The 23933-nt window shown below is 35.9% G+C and overlaps 1 protein-coding gene across 2 annotated transcripts in view; it reads left to right on the top strand.

Annotated features, from left to right (window-relative positions):
• Nucleotides 1-23933, top strand: part of CCHa1-R (CCHamide-1 receptor) — a 97430-nt gene that overhangs the window by 59517 nt on the left and 13980 nt on the right. For both annotated transcript variants that reach the window (XM_066296996.1, XM_066296995.1), the window contains exons 3-5: nucleotides 6945-7171; nucleotides 10988-11313; nucleotides 15418-15659. In XM_066296996.1, coding sequence (XP_066153093.1) covers nucleotides 6945-7171; nucleotides 10988-11313; nucleotides 15418-15659 — 795 coding nt within the window. The remainder of the gene's footprint in view (nucleotides 1-6944; nucleotides 7172-10987; nucleotides 11314-15417; nucleotides 15660-23933) is intronic.

Below are 23933 nucleotides of genomic sequence, written 5' to 3' on the forward strand. Positions count from 1 at the left end.
TGAAGGTGTTAAGACAACCATGGAAGTCTGAAGCAGCCACTTTCGCAGCCTTTCCACAATGTAATCACTTACAATTGACTGCCACTTTTCAGTAAAATAGACACATCAGAAAAGTCTAAGGATATTTTTCATACGTAGATTGAAGATCTTCTGAAACCAATCAGAAAATAAAGTTGTGCACTAATAGCGTTAGAAAGTGTTTAATATACTACAAATCTACACTTCTGTTGATAGATTTCTAAATTATATTGATTTATGCGTAAGTTGCAAATAGAACTGAAAACGTCCCTCTTTTAACTCAACAAAAAATCTTTAGCAACCAAACAAGATTAACTTTAACGCAAAGCATGGTCGCCGCAATTATTACTTGGAGCCCTAATTCTGTCGTCCCTACTCAAAATGACATTGTTGATTTCCGCTCATATAAGCGCCATATATGGCGAAACTGTTCTTTGAATCATATCCCCGACATGGTCAATCGGATTCAGATCTGGCGATCGTACTGGCCGTGGCATTGCGACGACTCCTCTGTTGGTCAACTAGTCTGTTACAATACCGGCGACGTGTGAACGAGCATCATCATGAGTGAGGCAAAAATTTCGGCCAACAACGTCACACATAATATAATGGTGAAACTGTAGGGTCAAGAGTGGTATCGATGTACTGTCGAGCTGTTAGGAATCGAGTTGGAAAAACGAGGTTTGACCGCTAACCATCATTATTCCGGCCCTTACCATTATTGTATCACCTCTATATGAATAGAGTTCGTGGATCTGTCGTAAACGTTCAACATTTCCTTTCTGTCTCCAGACTCTTATTCCATGAGAATCTGGGTTCGTGAGTGAATGAAACTGTAGTCCAGTCAGTTTCATTGCAATTTCGACATTCTTGTCACTACTCTAATCTTGCAGCGCGATTATTTCTGGAATACGGTGGGCATCTCAGTGGTCTTCAACTATGAAGTTTGGTTTCACGTAGACAATTTCCAACAGTATTTTGACCTAGAGTGACGAGATGCACCGGTTGCAAATCTGCAATCAATTCAGGTCCCGCAATTCCACCTATTAAAACCAAAAATTGATCTTGAGCTGTAGTTGTAATACGTTCACGTCCTGGGTGTTGTTCGGTCGGAGTTCCGGTTTCCCTAAATTCCCTCTATATTCGAATGATTTGACACTTTGGGAAACTCCCATGTGCTCAGCTACTTAAATTGTGTCAAATCATCTTCATAAAGGTCTAGCGCTCGATTTATCTCATCCAGAGTTAAATATTGTTATTCCATAGTAAAACACGGTATTTCCAGAGTACTTGCTAAACACGAGCAAATATCGAACTAATGGAATTGAATCAACCGGATAATTTAGTAGAATTCAAAATTCCAACTCTTTCATATCAGCAAGAAAATCGTTTGCTTACTTTTAGATCTTTTCAATAAATCGAAATATGTATACAGAGTGAGTGCTTGCACTAACGTAATAGTAGTAGTTTTTTGATTTTTGAAAAACATCCTTAGATTTTTCCGTTATGTGTATATGTGATGCCGGCCACTACTATCTTGAACTTTAAAGTTTAACAGGTCACCATGAAGTGGCTGACTTCACTGGCCAGAGCGTTGTTTTAGACCCCATTGGAGCTGTTTACTAGTTTGACTTCAGCAATTGACAGTAGAGGTTTGTTCTCATCATTTTTGGGCCTACAACACGTCAAAGAATGTTTGTTTGAATAAAAAAATTCTCTTAATTCTTGACGACCACTTATAATGCACACGACGCGCACCTGGAAAGCTCTCTTCATATTTCCCACCAAAAACACGAAAACTGTCTTTGTTCCTAACATATAAGGCGTCCCTCTTCCTAATTAAGAAAATTTGATTAAAATTTCTGCTAGAACATTGCATTATCTTCCACTAAATTTGAAACTGAAACTGATGAGTTCGACAACCTAAAATTCGTCTTATGTATCCCTAATGACGCCCTGTGATTACCTAGATTGACCCTTTTTGATTTCACACGTAACTAACCAAGTTTAAGAACAATTACTCTTATTACCTATTTGATATTAGAGTTATTAACTCACCGAGATATTAGAGTTTTTATACTTGGGCACAGGGAAGCTAATTTAACCACCAAAAAAATGGGATTAAATTTTTAAGACTTATTTATTAATGTACTGATAACTTCAATTTCAAGCCAATTTCTATAGAAACGTTAAAATATACCCCCTTGTGCGTTAAATTCTGCATTTATATGAAAACTACAAGGAAAACTTTTGTCTGAAATGGTGAGTATGTAATGAATGTGTAATTGTGATGTAAGCAATCAATCTTGCTTTTTTCGTTTAATTTAATCAACAAGATTAATTAAATTCATTAACTGAGCTGTTTAAGATAAATTGTCCTCAGAAGCGGCCTTGAGGTAGAGCTAAAATTGAAACGATAACAACTTTGCCAAGATAAAGTTACTTTTTTTTATTACTTAAAATAGTTAAAAATTAATTATATTTAACTCAAATCATTCAATTTATTTTAACTATTTTACCGGGTGCGGCATGAAAATCGAGTGTTTAGGAGCTAATCGTAAGATTGTTGGTTGTTTATATATAGTTTGTTTTTTATTATAACAGCATGTTCAAAAACATAGCATTTTATAACCATGGATAAAAAATCATATCTGGCATGTGTTGTCCATTCTCGTTGACGCAATATTGAGGATGTTCAAAAGTATCGGCTTCCACCCTTTCCAACGGGTCTCCATAGATTTCGATGATTTGATGTCGGATTTCTTCGTTTAATTATTTTAAAGGACGATGCTTACCTTGGTTTTTTTAGATACCCCCATTAAAAAAAATCACATGAAGAGAGGTCTGGCGGCCGAGGAGGCCATAAAATATCGCCAAATCTGAACTGCACTCACCACTCCTACCAAAAAAATCATAAACGAATGTTTGATGTTTTAACGTCCATTACGGCTTCATGGTGGGAAACGAAAGATAATAATAAAATGCTATGAGCCAAAGAATTAAATGCCAGTTGAGGTAAAATCCTTTCATTTTTTAAGTTGGAGTTTTACTTGTCTTAAAAACGCTTGATTCCCATACTACACCCAGTATATCGTGAATAACATAACGCATAATGGGCAAATTTGAAGAAATAGATTGTAGTTTATTTTTTAATTTTATTATTTTAAAAGCTGTAATTAGATATCTTTGAACGCTGAAGTCCAGAATTCCTGCCGTGCAAAACTGAGAATGAGCAAGACTCGCATTGCGTTGAATGGGATGGACTGTCTTAAGAACTATTCGATGGCTTCATCAGATAAAAGAATGAATGCAGTTGCAACAACTCGAGAAGGGAACGCACATTATTGAAGCAAAAGAAAAAAATACATTAAATAATTAATTCAGTTCAGAATGTAAAATATATTTACAGCATACGCTCGATAACGTAAACATAACGTAATATTTTATAGTCATAAAAAATGTCAAAATGACAACAATACCTAACATTTAGGAACAATAAGAAATAAAGAAAAATTGATTTTAACACAGAGGGTCAACATCTTCTTTATTTAATTCTATCAACTTTTTAAATAAAAAAATTAAAATAAATTAACTAATTTTACATTGCCGTCACATTAAACTAACTAAAATCTGAAAACTCAGAAAGTATTTATTGTCAAACCCATGACAACCGTAAACTGGAAATTATAATAAGCGTAATTCATTAGCTAGAGGACATGTTAAGAGTCGTGGAAAATGTCATTTTGACATTTTTCACGACTATCAAAACATTTAAAAGCTAAAAAGGGTCAATTTTCGGAATTTCAGAAATGATCGAATTTAGAGATAGAGTAATGTTACCGAAAATTGTGGATTTTTGAATTCTGAACGCGATGCCGTTGAGGAAATAGGCAATTTCAATTTCAAATAAGCAAGTTACTGAAGTTCGAAGTCATGCAACTTCAGAGACCTATTTCGACGGTTGCGGAGGATTTTTTAAAATTAAAATACGTCAAAACGTGGTTCATTGGGTCTTCTTTTAGCATCAGAGACCTGATTCCGAAATTCGTAATGGTTAACGCACGTTTAGGTGAAACCATGCAACTGTCAAATTTTTCAAATTTTGTCACATAACTCGGAAACAGCAAATTTCAACAAGAAATCCGAAAATAACAAAAAAATGGGAAGTTGCATTTAAAATGGCGACGTTGTACATTGTCACACTTTTTGGGCTCATCCTCTATATTAAAAAATAATTTCTGAAAATGCACCTTTATGTGCTGTGTAATCCTGCAGAGGGAAAACATTGTTAACTTTATTAGTGCAGAAGCTAAGGAAGGCTCATGCACTATTGCAGGACCTTGCGTAGGTATTCAACGCTTCTTTAAAAAATCGTTTGTTATTTAAATCATATTTGCTTATATACATATTTCGACAATGGGAACCACACTTAGTATAAATTAGATTACATCATCGAGCGTCTGCTCCAGTCTGTTTGGACCAGTATTTTGTCATCAAGTGTGACATCTTCGAGTTTTTTTCTTCTTCAATAGATTTCACATGATATTATTTTTGTAAAACACATTTCAGCCACTTCGGTCAAGTTCGTATAAAGCGACTATCGGAGAAATATTAACATTAAGTTTACTCTACAGAAAATATTTATGTCTGTTCCTTTAAATTTTCCGGTTTGTGTATGTTAGTTACGATAAACATAAGGGAAAAACAGATTCGGAATATTCCCTGTCCATATTAAAATTATAGGAAAGAGATGCCAAAATACTTTCGCAATAGTACTCCACGCCTAGAAAAGGAAACCTGTTACAAAGCAAATTAAAGTTACAAACAAATCAACAAACGAGGTAAATAATAACAGTAACAGAAACCATCATGGATTCTAATCGAAGTGAAGCCAATAAATGTATGCAAGTCCCAAGTCCACATTAGTCGGCACAAAGGGAATAATGAAATGAAGTTTGAAACAGAATTATCCCGTATTCCACTTTTTTATTTTTTATTCCGATTGACATGGATGAAGTGTTCAGCTAGCTTCTTCAGATCTAAGAAATGCAAAAATCAAGAGGAAAATATTGCATTAAGTTTTAATAAACCTAAAATTTTACTTGTATTCTTTTTTTGTGTACGGCAATCTCCTCTCTATTTCATTTATTCATAAGGAAAAATTGCAAAATCGCCCACACTCCAGGTACGTATTTACATTCACGATTACACTTTTTGTTAGTATGTAAACAAAACGAAATTTCAGTTCTCGTCTTTGCATATTTCATGTCTTCGGAAATGAATGTAGTTTGTGTAGGTGAGAGCGAGCAATTTTTATGATTTATATGGATGAATTTATTTTGATTTGAAGAATGGAAGACATTTATCATATCGTCTTCATATAGAGAGAGGAACGTTAGTATTGAACCGGCAAATCTCTGTTTATTTGCTGATTCTCGAATGATTAGGTAAATTCACATTATGCTTGCACGCCACCACGCTCCAGGGTGGCGATAATTATACGATTCCAAATAAATTCCATTTCAAAATCAACGCTGGCATGAATCGATGAATAAAAAAGACAGAAAATACAGCTTCTGTTATCACCAAGCAATAATAGACCTAACATAAAGCCCAGGAAGCCAATTAAAGTCGCGTTAAAAGTGCTCCTTACATCATTAGATATTTCTGTTCCATTTTTCCTTTTTTGCCTATTTGTGTCTATCCAGACACAATAGGAGTTTGTTCACATTTATTAGATTTCTCTTTTCGATTTATTATCACACATTTCTCGGAAAATCTTGTTAAACCTTGGAACAATTTGATCGGTTGAACGCATTTATCTACAAGTTTTTTGAACGCTCCAGATTTTTCCGCTCAGAAGGAATATTGTAATTAACACGTGTCAAAGCACCTTTACCCCGCCTGGGTAGGTGAACAAGTATTTCCTATAGGCTCAAGTGTAATAAATTTGTTGCCTTCAGTAAGTTAAATTAAATATTAGCGTAGAATGAAGGCGTAAAAAACGTTCTTACCACTCGCATATCAAAAGCCGCGGTTTGACATCGGTCATAAACATTTTTGACATTGACATGTTGTTTTGGTTTTCGTACCGTAAAGTCACTTTATCGCACGCCCGTGTTTCGCGCCAATATAGAACAAATAATAAAATGAATATAAAATATTTTAAAATTCCCATCCCTCATCGCTTTATAGATTATATTGCATTTCATCATAGAATTTTTTACAGCTGCTGCATTATTTTATATGTTTCCTTTATCAATTTGAAGGGATTCCACTTTCTTTGAATCCGAAAGATCTAAAAAGCGGTAATATAGCTCACGTAGCATACAGCTGCAAATAGCTCCCATTCTCTTTCGTAAATTCTGTTTTGAATATAACTATGTACCTGCTAAAAATATGTAGTGCACTTGTACTAGAATGAAACAGTATTATATAGCAAATTGTTTCATTAAACTGTTTTGTTCTACATAGCAATACTTTATGCTTTCAGCGAGCACACTATTGCTTTTGCCATGAAATTTGATCTCACGAAGTAATGTCTCAGGGCTGTTGAGCAAATACCTTTATATCTTGAGGAGTGTAATTACCCGTCTATTGGGGAGGAGAATTCCATTTCCTTTTCAGACGATTCCAAACTTGTTGGCAAGACATGAATTTGAAGGTGGTTTGGATGAAACGAAAAATAAAAAGCGATAAATGGAATAATGGCATTATTTATCCAAAAATTATCTATATAGTACAAAATCCTGAGCTGATTAATGGCTTTACAGAAGAGGATAGTTATGCTAATTTAATTTTACTGGAACTGGAAATGCTGGATTTCCCGAAATATATGGCTCCACTTCATGGGGCTAACCCTATTTTAAAATGAATACAGAAAACAAGCTAAAATTTTATCAAAACAGTTAATTTACGATTTTCAGATATATCTTCTCACTGGCTTTGGCGGACCTCCTCGTCATTATCAGCAGTGTGCCCTTCACGTCGATCGTTTATACCCTCGAATCGTGGCCATGGGGAGCTTCTATCTGCAAAATATCAGAAACAGCCAAAGACATCTCCATCGGGGTGTCTGTTTTCACTTTAACTGCCCTATCGGCAGACCGATTTTTCGCCATCGTGGACCCGTTGAAGAAATTTCATACCAGCAGTAAGTTACCCACTGTTTTCTAGCTTTTTTCTTTGCATACACAGGATCCGTCATATATATGGAATAAGGACAATAACTTTTAAAATTATTTTTCTATCAAGAAATGTTTCTAGTCAAAGTTATAAGGCTAATTTGTTGTCACTTTTTGATGACCTTGAACTTGTCCCATAACTTTCCAAAGAAGTCCATCTTTCGATTTCCAAATGCGACCCTCTACTTCTGACTTGTTTTATGGGATCTATACTCATATTTGCGCACACAGATATATCAAATTTTAATGAAGTTACGTAAGAAAATATTCGAGAAAAAGATATTTTTCTCATTTATTAAAAAAATTAAATCCAATAAGAAAAGCAAAATAACAAATTACTGCTTACAAGAATTCAATGTTATTTAATGTTCAAAATATTTGTTCAAAACGTCTTCCATTGCTATCCAAAGACAGTGCTACACTTTGCATGAATGCTCTTCTCGCTTGAACATAGGTGTCTTGCCTGAACGATTTCATTCCACCGATGATACGAGTCCTCAAGTCATCCTCGTTATTTGGTCGGTATTCATAAACTTGATTTTTTTAATGGTTCGAAAGGAAAAAGTCGCAAGGATTTAAATCTGGTGATCGAACCGGCCACTGCATTTCGTCATGCATTCGAGGACCAATGCACCTATTTGGAAAGACCAGCTTTAAAAACTTCTAAACTGCCAGTTCGAAGAGAGGAGGTGCTCCGTCTTGTTGAAACTGTACTTTATTAACACCATCGCCATAAGTGAACCGTGTTGCAGATTCAGTTTGTTGTTCTAATAATTGAAAATAGTTTATGGCGGTTAAATTACCATCTACGAAAAAAGATCCAAGTAAATTATTGCTTACCATACCCGTCCACTGATTTATATTTCGAAGTCTTTGTGTATGGACTTCTGCTATCCACAGAGAGTTACGTCGCGACCAATAATGGCGATTACGCCGATTTAAAAGACAATGTGGCTTCATCTAAGAGTAATTTTTTTTTTGTTTAATTAGAGTTTTCTTCAGAAATTCTTTGCACTTTTCAATCCGAATTATCCTCACTAAATTTCTGCACCAAACGAGCCTTGTAGGGATGAAATTTCTCATCCTTTAGAATTCTGCGTACCGATGCTTTGGATATTGGGTGATTTGCAATCAGGTCGTTGTAAAATCTTTTAGGGTTGTCTTCCTCAGCTAGAACTTTTAGAGTAGTCTTCTACAGCCTGAACCAACAGGATATTTGGCGTGACATCACCAACTGTAGCAGATTTCGCACCTCCTGTTTAAAGCTTGTTCTGGACAATTCCTCACGTCTGCATGTATTTTTTTTAATGTATTTGGCACACAGGATTGTGATATGGGCGGACAATTTAAATGCAATTCGTTAAAGAGTGTCTCAACTTCTTATTGGGTCCTTTTTCGGTCTTTATACCCAATTATTAACAAATCAATTCTTTCTTTTCCTGTCAAATTCACCATTTTTAACCATACAAATGTATATACGTATTAAGCGAGCTACTCCTAACATGGCTGAGGTGCTGAGCCAGATAGGCAAGCAAAAAATTGGTAGTTTTTTTTTTTTTTTTTTAATTAAAAACTGGAATTTCCAAAATGCTATCTACTTGACGTTTAAAATATACACGGGGTGTTTTTGTTATTTTACTTTTCTGACGAAATTACATTTTTTTAATGAAATTAAGGAAATAAATGTTTTTTCTCCAAATTTTCCTTGTCTAACCCCTGTAAAATTTGATACACCTTTGTGCGCAAATAAGTGTGGATTCCATAAAACGAGTCAGAAATTGAGGGTCATACTTGAAAAGCAAAGAACACTTCTTCGGACTGTTATGGAGCAATAAAAGAGTTCATAGTCATAAAGCAATGACAATAAATTAGCCTTCCAACTTTTTTTGACACATTTTTTGATAGAAAAATGATTTAAAAAGTTATTGCCATTATTGCGTGTCTATTACGGTCTCTGTATATTTTATTAAAATTGTACAGAAAAGGGTATTTAACCGCAGCTGAGGCTGGGGGTTGAACTACGAGAAATATTTAACGAGACTCGCTATAGTTTTTTAATTGTGGCATTTAAATTTTATGGTTTTACAACAGTGAGCCTCGCTTTTGTCCAATTTTTTCTCATTGCGGTTGTCAGGCATCTTTGAGAATTTATGATCACGTCATAGTGCTTTGATGGGCGCATTCTGACTGATGTAGAGCAAAAGCGTGGTTGACGGGGTCATTGATGAAACGACTAGTAAAAAATGGGTACAAGGCAATTCACGTGCCCAATATTTTTCACGATGCCTATGAAACACAGGTGCACTCCTTTTATTTTAAATCGTGATCAGGAACCTCGAATGATCAATAATATCCTTTAAACGTGCCAAACACATCCCCTCTAGTGGGAACAAAGGAGGCTTAAAAAATAAAACACATAAATTAAGTCGGGAAAGATCAAATCAAATTTGCACCACTGGTGCTTGATCTCCATTTGGTGAACTCTAAATAGTTTTACTAAATTCAACGAATAAAATGAAATGATGTGCTGCGCAAGCTCCTAAACTAAATATAATTTTTTTTCCAATTGCTTTGTGATATTTTTCCATATGGAAGTATGCTTAACATCTTAAATTAATTTGGTGCTTAATGTCAGAGAGAGGCAAGTTGGTCTGACCCCATAATGAACCCAAACTAGAAATCAAGATTATGTGTTAACGAAATAAACGACAATTAGAATAAAGCAAATTGGGATAACGACAAATTACTGCACTAGAACTTTTCTACACTTAACTAATCACTATTTTAAACATATTCTAAGCGTTTGACGTGGTTTGGTCATATTTTCTTTAATTTAATTTATAATAAACACTGCACACGCAGCTCTTTAATTTTCTTTTCTCAGAATAGAGAGGTTTCGCCAGCGGCATAGGAATCGTTGGTTTATTTGTTTAATTTTTGGTCGTTTTGTTCAATTCGAACAAGGAAAATTTTGCCAACTGACTTCCCATTATTCCTATTTCCAAAAATTCAAACCCGATTGCAACAGAATCACGAATGCAAGTAAACAAACGTGCTGTTCACATCATGGCGAAATCCTATTTTTGTTGAAAGGTACCTGTGTAGGTCCCGATTAATCCTCGATTTTCATTCTATACGTTGTTCGGTACTTTTCCAATCGAAGATGAGTAGAAAATCACTCATCCTGAAGCTTACTTTCCAATTTGTGAATGGCACTTCTTGAAAATGTAATTATTTCCTCAGACATTGTACGTAAGAGCTTAATATAAGACACTTACGCCCACAAAGCCCAAAACTTCGCTTACTATGTTCTTATATTAAAGCCATGGATCAGATTCCCAGTTGGATTAGGGGAGAGTTTCACGAACGTTCGTGAGTTATCACAGATGCGGTAACGCTATTTTTCCACAGAGCTCATTCTCTGCTACAGCAGTGCAAATTTTTTCGTTTATTTGATTTGGGAATAACGCTCTACACACAATTACGAGATATTCTCAGATAAGCCTAGCTGAGAATGACATTCATATTTCATTAGGGGTTGGAACGAGAACCTTTGTCAAGAGCTTTCCGGTAAATCTGAAAACTCTTTTTGAACTCTGGTGGCCACACAACATCCAAAAAGGGTTTTCGTAATAAATCGGAAGATCATTACCATAATTTTCTCGGAACGACTGCATTTCGTGCCCTTGGTGCATAATAGAGCATTATTTTCGAAACCGCGAAAACCAAATTCGTCGGCAACATCGACCAAAAAAAAGTATTTTTGATTTTACTTATTTTTTCAGGTGGTGGCAAGAAGGCCACAAGAATAACAGTAGCAACCGCCGTTGGCATTTGGATTCTCGCAATTATTTGCTCATTGCCAGCTCTAATTGGGTCTCACATTAGACAATTCGGAGATGATCAGGGCAGCAAAATGTTTGAAGTTTGCTATCCCTTTCCGCAAGATTGGCTCAATGGCTCCTACCCCAAAGTGATGGTGATGTTAAAGTTCCTGGTCCTCTACGTCATACCCCTGGTCATAATTTTCGGTTTCTACCTTAGTATGTCGATATCCCTCATAATGAGCACCAGGAACGTGCCTGGGGAGCTGCAGGGTATGCATAGGCAGGTAAGTCATGTGATTTTGTACATGTGATTATAGTTACACTACGGCGTCATGTAATAATTATTACATGGAGATGTAGGTCTAGTATTACGTGAAATTCGACATATAACTAGTAAACAAACAGGCAGTAACTAATCATATTGATGAGCTGGTCAATAGGTGGTGGTGCTAATTGAATTGCTTACTTACTTTTTCATGGCTGCATTAATATGTTCTATTAAAGGATTTCTTTGCATATCTGTTTTTTTCCTTTACACGTAATCATACAAATACCAAAAAATATGGATTACTACAGTGCAAAATTAATAAACATCCGAAAAGTCGGATCTGCGTACACACTTTTGAATTAGCAAAGGGTAGGTTGGAGGCCCACCTGAGCGAACTGTCCTAAATCGGAGCTATTTCTCGAAGTTACTGTTAATGATTTCTTATAGAGAAATAATTTCTATTGAAAATTAGTGATAAACTTCCGTTTTTAGGGGAGGGACAGGGGGATGATCTTTCGCTCGGCCAGCTTCTGAACTGTTTTGGCATTTGCGAATTAGCGACCCTTTGCCACTAAGCTAAATATTTTTCATTTAACGAAGCGTGCAAGAATAAAAGCAAAGAAAACAACTCAGTCCAACACGTTGTGAAAATTGGATAAATATTATTGAAACGTATAAATATCTGCAGAACCTCGTTGTTAGGCCCTTTTCGTCGGAGATAGGATCGAGATGCTTCCGATTAGCAATTCAAAAACTTCGGGAATTTTAATTGTTTGTCTGGATACAAAACCCAGAAGATTTCATAAATTTAAAATTCAAACATAATGAATAAGTTCGGAAGCACATTAAAGGAGAAGGAAAAAGGATCTTTGTAATCTGAACTTTGCGTAATTTACTTTGAATCAGATTAATTTAGGGATGACACGGATAACAATAAGGTAAGAAGCGAAAATGATAAGAAATGGAACAGAGTGAAACTAGGAGACATAAGAAGCTAGAACGGCTATCAGCACCTCGTAGCGAGAAAAAAATTGCTTCGACGAAGTATCAATCATATTTAATAAACCTGATGAAATAAATCAAAGAGGAAATGAAAACGTTTGAGGAAATATTCGACTTTTCCGGATATATTTGGGGCAAGTCTCAATTCACGAAATTTCATAACGGATTTTATTGACCTCTAAATTTAGCAAAACTTAATCCAATTTAACGGACGTCGTAGCTCTTCAAATGAGTGAGAGAGAAATAACACCGAGCTTAATTTTTAAAAACTAATATGGTGCAGTTGCTAGGGAGGACGATGTTAGCTGAAAACTCCCCGTGTAATGTAATAGTCTCGTTCAAGCTTGACTGCAGCTTTCGATCACTAGCCATATTCCGTCCCTGGTTTTCCACTACAAGAAATGTCTTCGACTTGCTTCGAAGAACAATTCTCTTTCATAGAGCAGCATAAAAGATTAACAACATATTTTTCAAAACATTCATTATTTTACAAGAATTTGATTTTTGAGATAACGCGGGTTATGGTATTACAAAAATGCTGCCTTGTCGGTAATTGCTAAATAAATAAAACTTCATTTCCGTGTGCCTGCGTTTCTAGAAACTAGAAACCGTTGTCATCGGATTCGTGATGGTTTGCGCACTTGTGTTTGAAGCACACTCTCGAGAATGATCGATAACGCGAAAGAGTTTTTGTTTTTAAATATTTTTTTTGGTAGAAAAACGCCCATGAAAAAGTCCAGCGGAGTCAAATCGGGAGATCTCGGAGGTCAGGAAGGTTTCTAACGGATTTGAATATCTCGGAAATGGAGAAATACAACACTTAAAAAAATGCAAAAGTTTTCATGGTAGACATCTTTTTAACAGATTTCTTTACACGCGACCCTTTAGAAAGTTTCTACTGTAATTTTATTACCCAATTTCCGGAGGCAGTTATCTATTATGTAAAGTATGACTAAAGCTACCGAGAAAACTATCCTCTTCTTTCACAAGGAACGTCATTAAACGGTAACACGAAGACAGAAATTTAAGGAAAGTGGAGTAAGCACCTAACTAGGAGTGAGATGAATAAAGATGGAACGTATTCATATATTACATTTCTGTGTCGTAAGTAAGTAGGTTTTTCTTGCTTTTCGTAAAGAGGAAATATTAGCCTTTTGAGAGTTCAACCAGATACGTCACGATTGCCATAAAAGACTTGAAGCCATTTAAATTGAGACAAAGTTGCGCAATGAGAGAATCGTTATAAAATTTGAAAAATTACGTATAATTTGGGAGGTATTGAAGAACACTTATATTTTAGCAAATAGACTTAGTCTTTCTCTATATTATTTGACAAAGTACTTCAAAATTACTGACATTCCTTCATTGCAGCTTCTACATCTACTTCCAACGTGGCAATGTTATATTTGAAATTCGACGTTTCGATTTTTCAAAACCATCATCAACTTTGGTTTCTCTTGTAGGCGCCATCTAAATTTTCACACTTTCGTGTTCTGCCTTTACTTTTGATTGACATGATTTAGGTAAATGTCAAGGTTCAGTCTTGTACTTTGATGCAAGTACTAAAAATTCTGGATTTGCAGAAGAAGCGTTGTAAATAGTAACACACGAGTAAATAAAGAAAATTGTGAGAGATTCTTGAAGGGATCACCCTCCATTTCCACGCAAAGCCCTATGTGTCTTTTTGGATTTTTCATCGACCTCAAAACGCCTCTTCTTCCAGGTATGGTCGCAATGGAAACATACCTTGGCTGTCACGTTCACTAGGTCTTACCTGATTATATTATATTGGGTTGTTCGATAATTAATGTCGTTTTATTCTCATAAATGGCTTAATTTATACATATCCAGTAATCGTCGCTTATATTATTATATGCCATTTTAGAGGTTATGTTTTAGACTTTTTTCGATCGAAAATTGGACGTGATTAGTAAACAAGAAGTTGTTTAAAATTTAAGTTGAAGATGGACAATCAAAGTGAGCATTATCGACACATTTTATTATTTTACTTTCGAAAGGATAAAAATGCAGTACAAGCTCAGAAGAAATTGTGTGAAGTTCATAGTGAGAACTGCCTTACCGAACGCCAGCGCCAGCGCCAGCGTTGGTTTTCTCGCTTCCGTTCCGGAAATTTTAATGTCCAAGATGCACCACACGCTGGACGCCCAATCGCCGTTGATGACGATAAAATTAAGGCCTTAATCGAAGCTAATCGGCGTATGACAACTCGAGAGATGGCAGAAAAGTTGAACATATCGAATTCAACCGTTTCTCTACATTTAAAAAAGCTTGAGTACGTTAGCAAATTGGACATTTGGGTTCCTCACGAATTGAAGGAAATTCACCTCATCCAACGCATTAAAGTATGCGATTTTTTGCAGAATCGTAACCAAAACGACCCACTTCTAAGAAGAGTCATGCCGGGTGATGATTGTAGTATACGATGACGTAGTCCGAAAATGATGATGGACCAAACAAGATAAAACTGCGCAATCGACGTCCGAAGCCGATATTCATCAAAAGAAGATTTTGCTATCTGTGTGGTGGGACTGCAAGGGTATTCTTCATTTTGAACTGCTTCCGAGAAACCAAACTGCTGATTCGAATGTTTACTGTCGTCAGCTGTCGAAATTGAACTCCTGATTCTGAACTCGCCAATCGCAAAGGGGTACTGTTCCATCATGATAACGCTAGACCCCATACGTCTTTAATAACGCGTCAAAAATTATTGGAACTGATACCTCATCCACCATATAGCCCAGACTTGGTGCCATCAGATTATTATTTGTTTCGTTCTCTTCAAAGTCATTTGAATGGTAAAAATTTCGATTCTGATCAAGCCGTGAAAAATGAGTGAAATCAATTTTTTACTTCTAAAAATCGGGGCTTTTTCGAACGCGGAATTTTCCAACTTACCGAAAGATGGCGAAAGGTCGTCCGCCAAGATGGCCACTACATCATTGATTAATGTTTATTATTAATATAAGTATTTTCGCTTTGAAAAAACATAAAAAATACGACGTTAATTATCGAACAGCCCAGTATTATTTATGGGCAGCTATAAAAATCGCTATAATACATAGCGACCATGTAATATAATTTCTTCTACTTGTTTCAGATAAAGGCGAGGAAAAAGGTGGCAATCACAGTGCTGACTTTCGTGGCTGTATTCGCGGTGTGCTTCTTACCTCTCCACGCTTTCATGATCTTCTTCTACTTCGACGAAAATGCAAATGAACACTACACCCCCTTTTGGCACTACCTACGGATTGTCGGATTTTGCCTGTGCTACTTAAACTCATGTGCCAACCCAGTGGCTTTATATTTTGTCAGCGGAGCCTTTCGGAAACACTTCAACAGGTGAGTTTATAACATAGACAAATTCGCACCCTAAAGTTCCTAAAACAAGAAAATTAGCGCTTGAATCATTGTACCTACATGTATTCTGCAAACTAGAGTTTCATTGGTAATTGAGGTTTGCTCATCCAACTGAATTGACGTCGTATAACTACTAGAGATTCGTTAGATACACTAACTTTATCAGAATCAATGATGCTATAGCTGCATTAACAAGTCTCGGTAATTAGCGAGTTGTTCGACAGTTTTCGCCGCAGTGTATGTATAAATTTGATTATCAACAATTATCTTAAACATTAATTCAAATGTTAAGTCGCGCCTCACGGCAGAGTTTCCCTCTTATCCGGTGATCCGTGAGGATCTCGAAAACTGCAAAAACGCCCGCTTCTGCTTACGGACAGCGGCAGATAAGACATTTTGATTTGTGTTATTTAAGACAAACAATAAAAATAATGCATTTTCGAAGTTAACAAGATGAACGGAATATTTGTTACGACGGTGGTGAGAATAAAACCGAACACTGTTTCTCGAACACGTGCAGCGATAAAAATTTATAGCCCCATAAAAGAGGCTTCTTATAAAAACTATAATTTGAGTTTTTTTGTTCTTTGCACTTTTGTCGCGGAACGGAATCTATTGTAAAAGTTTACGACAATTTTATTCGCTAGTGCCTGATACCGCTGAAGAGCGGCTTGAACCTGATTCAGACCCCGTGTCTGCTATTTTTGATACAAATTCAACTTAAAATGCGAAATGATTAAAAAAATGTTTTTTTTTTAATCTTCACTCAAACCCTCAAACTAGTTTTTTTTTAACCTTGATTCACGTAAAATTTGAATTTTTTCCCATGTAATTTTAGCAGAGGCTGGTCCACTCTTGTTGTGGAAGCTCTGAAGTTCGGAACTCACGAAATCACGTACTTCGCGTTAAAACGTTGAAAGCTCTTTTAGTTTCCACATAAATTAATAGGTCAAAAGTGACGAGGCTAGCGAACGATACCCGCAAAGAGGGTAGGGCTTTACGTCACACGGCTCATCCAATTATTTGCAGCCGTAGGCAGTTCGCGGTAAAACGTTCAAAACATGGTATCTCTCATTGTGTTTCTCAATTTTTCGATATTGTCCATTCGTCCAGATTACTTTGCCATTTAGTCTTTTTTGAAATGAGGAACGAGAACCCCCGCATTGCCGCGAGGAAGATCGGCAACCTATCCAGTACTTAATTCTCGTGGGTTCGTCTTTTTTAGGTTTTCCATCGCGTGGAAAACTACAGCAGACACGGAATAAAAAATTCAATTGCGACGTTCTGTACACCAGGTGATGTTTCCACGGTGTTATTTCGACTTCCGACCAAATGGTTACCTTCGTGCTCAATGTAAATAGCATTCTGAGGGTTGACCAACATGTCTTCATGCATGGCCGTAAGTGTGGAATATTATTTTAATTTGATAAAGTATTTATTAAAAAGTATTAAACAAAAATTACACAAATGCTTGAAGGACTTTATTTAATTTCCCATAATTATAACATAAAATTGAGATTTCTCACTGAAAAACTTTTTAGAAAAACGAAAATGAAAAATTACACTCGGACAAAAGAATGGAACATTTTTTATATCATGGTATGGAGCCTGCCATCTTAAGTAAAATCAATATTTTGTGGCATACCCCTTAGCGTCTAGGACAGCCTGACATCGACGCTGCATTGAATCAATTAGATTCTGGCACGTTGAGGAAGAAATGTTTTTCCATTCTTCCTGCACGATCCTCCACAATTTTTCAGTATTTGACACGTGTCTTTGTCTAATTTTTCGCTTAAAATGGTTCCACAGATATTCAATGGGATTTAAATCAGGAGATTGTGAAGGCCATTCTATAACACCTATCTGCTTTTCAATAAACCATTTTCGTTTAATCGACCGCGAAGAATGTTTACGATCATTCTCCTGTTGGAACCGCCATACCAGTGGCATTTCTTCCTCGGCAAATGGAAGCATATGCTGATCTAGGATATTTTTGCACAAAAACCGATCCATTATTCCATCGATTTTGACTAATAGGCCAACTCCAGATCTCGAAAAAGATCCCCACACCATTGATCTCTGACCGCCATGTTTAACAGTGGGCTTTTGGTACTTGGGATCAAATCTCTTCCCTATTGGTCGCCGAACGTAAGTTTTTCCATCCGAATCAAACAGTTTGATTTTGGTTTCGTCACTGGAAAGGACGGTATTCCATGTTTCGGGTGTCCAAAGCAGATGTGAGCGTGCAAACTTAGTTCTGACCTTCCGGTTTTTTTTGGAAATTAATGGTTTCTTCACTGTCCATCGTCCAAACCATCCAGTATCACATAGACGACGCCTCACAGTATGATCACTAATTTCAATGCCACTGTTAGTTGTAATTTCTTCCTTTATTAAGCGCGATGATTTTTCGGGATCTTTGGAGGATATAATTTTAATACATTGGTCTGCATGAGCTGTTGTTTTCCTGGGACGTCCTGTTTTCGGGTGGTTTTTACGGCGTTGAACACCCTAAACTTCCTCAAAATTTTCGATACACACTACTGACTCACATTAAGTGTCTTTGCGACGTCCTTCTGATCGGCTCCGTCATTTGACATCTCCACGTGATCGAAGATCTTCCGAAAGATATATTTTTTTAACCATTTCGGCTTCAAATTTTATCGAACTGTAACGCTCAATACTGAACACCAAATGCAAAATAAATTTAAATCTACGATATTCCATGCTTTTGTCCATCTAAAAAAATTTGTTTATCGGTGAAATTATTGATAGCAACATTCTAGAAATGCTGTACGGTTTAAAATGTAGAATTGACCTATCCCAATTTAAATATGCCAAAATGGAGGAAAAAAGTACAGGCCCTTTAGCTAAATAAAGTTTCAAAAAATATTCCATACTTATGGCCACCACTGTATATCGGTAAAATCCTGGAAAAAATTTTCGATTCACGGACTAATGCGACATCTTATAGTTTTTAACGTTTCAAAATTGAAAAATGCTGTTTTGCTGCGTGAACAGCCAAAACGTATTTTCGATCGTGTAACGACAATATATATATATTTTTTTTTATCCGGTACTTTATTCGGTTTTTATATGTCATATTAACCCTTTTTTTTCGTAAAATTAGGTAAAAGTGATAAAAACGTTAAAATTTAAATTGACGTTTGGCTGCAACACCACCAATAAATTATTCCGTACTAATAATCCCTCAAATGTAATTATTGGGCCTTGTTTGTAATCGAAGTGAAGTATATTAGGAATCTAATTGCGACAGTTGAATGTAACGACCGTAGCTTGGAATTAACTACTCTCCTCAAATGTAACATTTCATTTTATGTGCGAATTGGATTAAGCTAAAGGAATACATGGAGAAAAGGGCTAGAAATAATCAAAAAGCTCCTCTACCGTAGTGGCAACACTTGAAACTAGAATTTCCCATTCGTTTATGATTCTACAGGGTGAACTTTTTGAAGCGCTCGAAAGGTAAATTTGACGAAATTAATATGCGCAGCGGCGCGCATTTTCACTGTCAACGATTGAAATTTTGCGACTCACAGTTTCGTAAGGGATGGGGGTGATGCTGAACTTCCAAGTGGAATGAGTGATTTTTTTGGCGATAACCGACTTCATGGAAGTTTTGACTTATTTCTACAAAAAATCCGGACGTTTGTTCAACTAGGTTTTTCCATAGTTAAGGAAAAGCATAAAGTAATGGCAAATCTGTTAGTTTTGTTAAATAAATGATATATTTTTAATGAACGCGAAAAGCGGCTTCCAGCGTTCCTGCGAGGCAAAAAGCAATAATTATGAACATTTCGATTATTTCTTTTGATTTATTTTTTTCGAACAAATGCGCTAACCTTTCATGGAAATACATAAGTGAGTTCATTGCATAGATTTTTGCTAAGAAAGAAATTCTATTTAACACGTAAACACCGCCCCCTTACTAAATGTACGTCTTAAAATGTTATTTAGCCTCGAATTGCATTAAACGGACTTTGGTGGAAATGCGTCAAAATATTTTAAATAGTTAAACATCGACTATTTTAAATAAACAAAGTCTGAAACCCACGAAGATAAAATAAAATGCCGCAAAATAGAATTTATGTAACGAAGACGAGGCAACTGCGTTCGTCAGATACTTTTAAACTGCTTTCGGCACGTCCGCAAATCCGAAATTTGACAAATATAATTGGAATCTAGTGTACAACTGGTGGAATAAATATTTTCAGAATTCGTCAGACCACACGTGCGAGCTAATTACAGGGACAGAATATGTCGGAGCACTTGCACATGCCAAAAACATAGCACCGAGAGAAACCAAAATGAAAAGCGTTGTCAAAAATCTAACTTCAAAAACCCATAAACTTAACAACTGTATTGTAGCTGAAATAATCCCAGATATCTGGAAAACCGGCGTAATAATACCTATCCCGGAAAATGGACTAGATAATAAACACACGCAGAACTACAGACATATTACGTTACCCCGATGAGAAAATAGAATTTTTGAACACATTATAAAAACAGATTTCAATAGCTGAGCGCTAAGCATATATGAAGCTATCAATATAGCTTTACCTCTAAACCCTCGACTGTACCCCCACATTTTCTCTTGACGAGTAACATGTAAACAATACAGAGGTCTGCTACACAAATTACATGAATTCCTAGTACCGAAATACTTAATCTACTTAATTAAATATCTACTTGAAAACTGGCAGCTTGAACTACCAATTAAATACACTCTCTCTTTTCCTTCATCCCCCGAACAGGAATTTCTACAGAGTTCGCAACTCTCATCCCTGCTGTATAATATACAGAACATGTAAAAAGTATTGCAACACGTTCATCACTTTTAAACGCTCAATATTAAAGATACACGTAATATTACTCTAAAAAAGACATTTAATGCATTGATTTCGATAGTGAAATTACTCACCCCCATCCAACTACCCCTACTAAGTTTTCATTTTCAAATAAAAAGTTGTAGTATATCATAGGAAAGGCTATTCACTAAGGGACGTAAACGGTATACTCAGTACTAAAATTGGATCTACAGTTTCATCTGGAGAAATGAGACAAAATCCGCATCCTAAAAATGTTAAAAGTTTTAATCTTTGTTCCTCAGACCGACAATCCATCGTTATTGTACTTCGAAAGGAGGAAGAAGAAGAAGAAATAGCCATAAGACGTAGAAAATCAAAATCGTCTTCAATGTAAACAATTTTTTAGATGCAAAATATGTTGGTTTTCGTAGAATTCGTTAGTAGTAGATTTCAGCTGTTAGGCATCTACCTCAATTAGAATATTAAAAAAATATATAGGTTGTTTGCTTGAGAAGCAAAGAATTAGAACTTCAATCGTTTCGGGCCAGGGAGATCGGAAAAGAAGTGACGAAGAAGCGTGTCTCAGATTTAATCAGATACATCACGTCGACCTCGACCAGCAACTGGTGACGATAAAGCAGTAAACATTCTTTTATCTATCGATGAACACCCTGTACAGTCTCCCAGCAAAGTTGTCGATGAATCTGCAAAAAACAGTAGATCATTTTAAAAACGAAAAACTCATCATCCATACTGAATATCCCTTATTCGACAGTTGACGCCTGAAGATTTTGATCGCAGGATGGAATTTTGTGAATCGATGCAGAAGAAGAAGGCAATCAGGACAATAGATTTTTTTCTAAAATTTTATTTTCGGAAAAAGCAACGTTTTGCTGTTCGTAGACATAATTGTCGCTACTGCTCTACGGACAACTCTTACTACATAGTGCATATGCAATAACCTCAAAAACTAGATCTATGAGTGGGTACAATCGGCCACCAGTTCATCGATCCATTTTCCATTGAAGGAAATTTAAACAACGCATCATACTTGCACATATTTTGCAAAGCGAAATAATTTCATTAATTGCCGCTATTTTTGCTGCAAAAGATGGCGGACAAGTAACCAGTAGTATTTGGTTCCAACAAGATGGTGCGCCAGTACATTACGTCGTGGCTGTGAGAAAGTATTGTGATGAAATTTTCCCTAGGGGGTGGTTCGGTGGAAGTGGCACTATAGAGTGGACGTCACGATCTCCAGATCTTAGGTCCATTGATTTTATTTTGTGGCGACACTACAACGGTTTCGTCTGCAAAAGTGAACCATAAAATTTAGATGATTTACGTTTTTGAATTCAAATAAAATTAGAATAGAAACAGAAGCAACGCTGGATAATTGCATTAAAGAGTTCGACGAACGACTGAGCCATTGTCAAATTGTTGCTGGAGTCCAAATTGAGCATTTATTACACGAATCTCAAATTTGTTTCATATAATAGTGAATTACTTTATTTTGTACCTAATAATTTTATTTTTGAAGGAAACTGCAGGTCCGATTTTAATTCTGAATGCGCTGTACCATCTCTTTTTTGATATGCACTCACTTTCATATGAAATGCACCACCCAGTAATAATAATAGTAATAATTAAGTCTTCTAATTTTGGTAAAGTATTGCTTCATTATAGAGTATCAAACGATCAGAGTTCCAGTACAAAAGAAAGAACGGTAACAGTTTTTTTTTTAATCAGAGATCTTCTAGATTTTTTATCCATTTTTTAATAATAATAATAATAATAATAATAAATAAATAAAATAATATCTACATGGAAATATCAGTTACTTTGTTGTTAAACTCCCGACAGGACGTCTTAAGATGCCCCCAGCGCGACAGCGTCGAAATTCCTCCCACCTCTCGGATTTTGATAGAGAGCGAATTATCGGCATGAAGAAGGGTGAACTATCTGTTCACGAAATTGCCCGAAGAATGAATCGGAACCACACCACTATTGCGAGAATATGATCTTCGTGGTCTGAAGAGGGGATTCAGCAACATCCTCTCAGCGCATCGCATGTTGCCTTGGCCTGCACGGTCGCCGGACCTATCACCTATCGAACATCTTCGGGGCATGATCAATCGAAATTTACCGAGGCTTCTAAACAATTTGGACGATCTACGACATCGCCTTGAGGTAGCATGGAATGAAGCACCTCAGGAGGATATTGATCACTTGTTGCAAAGCATGCCGCGAAGAGAACATTATTAACTTTTTAATTAATAAATTTTGTTTTTTTTTTCTTTAGTGAAACTCTGATCATTTGATGCTCGGTCACGAAGCATCACTTTACCAAAATTACAAGACTTAATTATTATTATTATTATTATTATTATTATTATATTATTATTATTATTATTATTATTATTATTATTATTATTATTATTATTATTATTATTAATATTATTATTATTTTTTTTTTTTGTTGTTGAGTGGTGCATTTCATATGAAAGTGAGTGTGGTATAATGGGTTCCTGTCGATTTGAAATAAAAAGCTAGTGGCTAAAGTTACACCACTGAGAGTGCATCTCACACATTCATGAGAATTTAATATTGTCTTGACTCTCTAGTCATTCCAGAAACTATTTCTAACTTACGTGGGCCTATACCGAATCAAAATTTAATCATTGTAAAGAAATGAAATCGTAAGGCGCAGCATTGCTTATGCATAGAGAATGCGATAACCAAATTAAAATTTCAGTCCTATGAGACTAATACAACAATAGCAAAAGGTGTCCAATTCACGTTTTAAAATTTTTCATCCTTTCTAGCATAATCTAAAAAAGGTCTAAAAATAAGTTTTCGTTACGAAGGGCCCCTTCTCGAGGCAAGCTTGAAATAATCCTAAATTGTGTGTCTGTTTTCAAGATGCCGAGAGATCCCGAAGTAAACAAATTTTGTGGTTTTCTGCCAATTTTCAACGAAATTCAATTGCGAAAAAGATAATATACAACCGACTGTATGCTTTAATAAAACCACAACTCATCTTTATAAGCTACTCCCTGCATTTCGTTTACTGTCTCAAAGTCTTTTGAGAGAGAGTTGGATTCAACTTATTCAGTATGTGCCCCTGCAAGTAAATTGGTTGTATGTAACTTTGCTTTAAGCTCATACATCTGGAGAGGAAACTCCTGGCTTTCATCTTACGCCTTTTACTTTCAGGTTTTTTGTTCCTCAAGTCTGTCCTAGCTTCAGATTGGAAATCTTTTCTGGCTTTCTTTTTAGACGACTTTCCCTGAAAGTCCGTTGAGATCTGAAACGAGGCAGAAATTTGAATTGTTTCACATAGACTGCGCAACAACTATTTTTAATCAATTTCATAAAATTAACGAAAATGGGCTAAAATTAGAAATTTCAAATTTCGAAATTA

This window comes from Euwallacea fornicatus, chromosome 27 (genome assembly GCF_040115645.1).
Source record: "Euwallacea fornicatus isolate EFF26 chromosome 27, ASM4011564v1, whole genome shotgun sequence".
Classification (NCBI taxonomy): domain Eukaryota; kingdom Metazoa; phylum Arthropoda; class Insecta; order Coleoptera; family Curculionidae; genus Euwallacea; species Euwallacea fornicatus.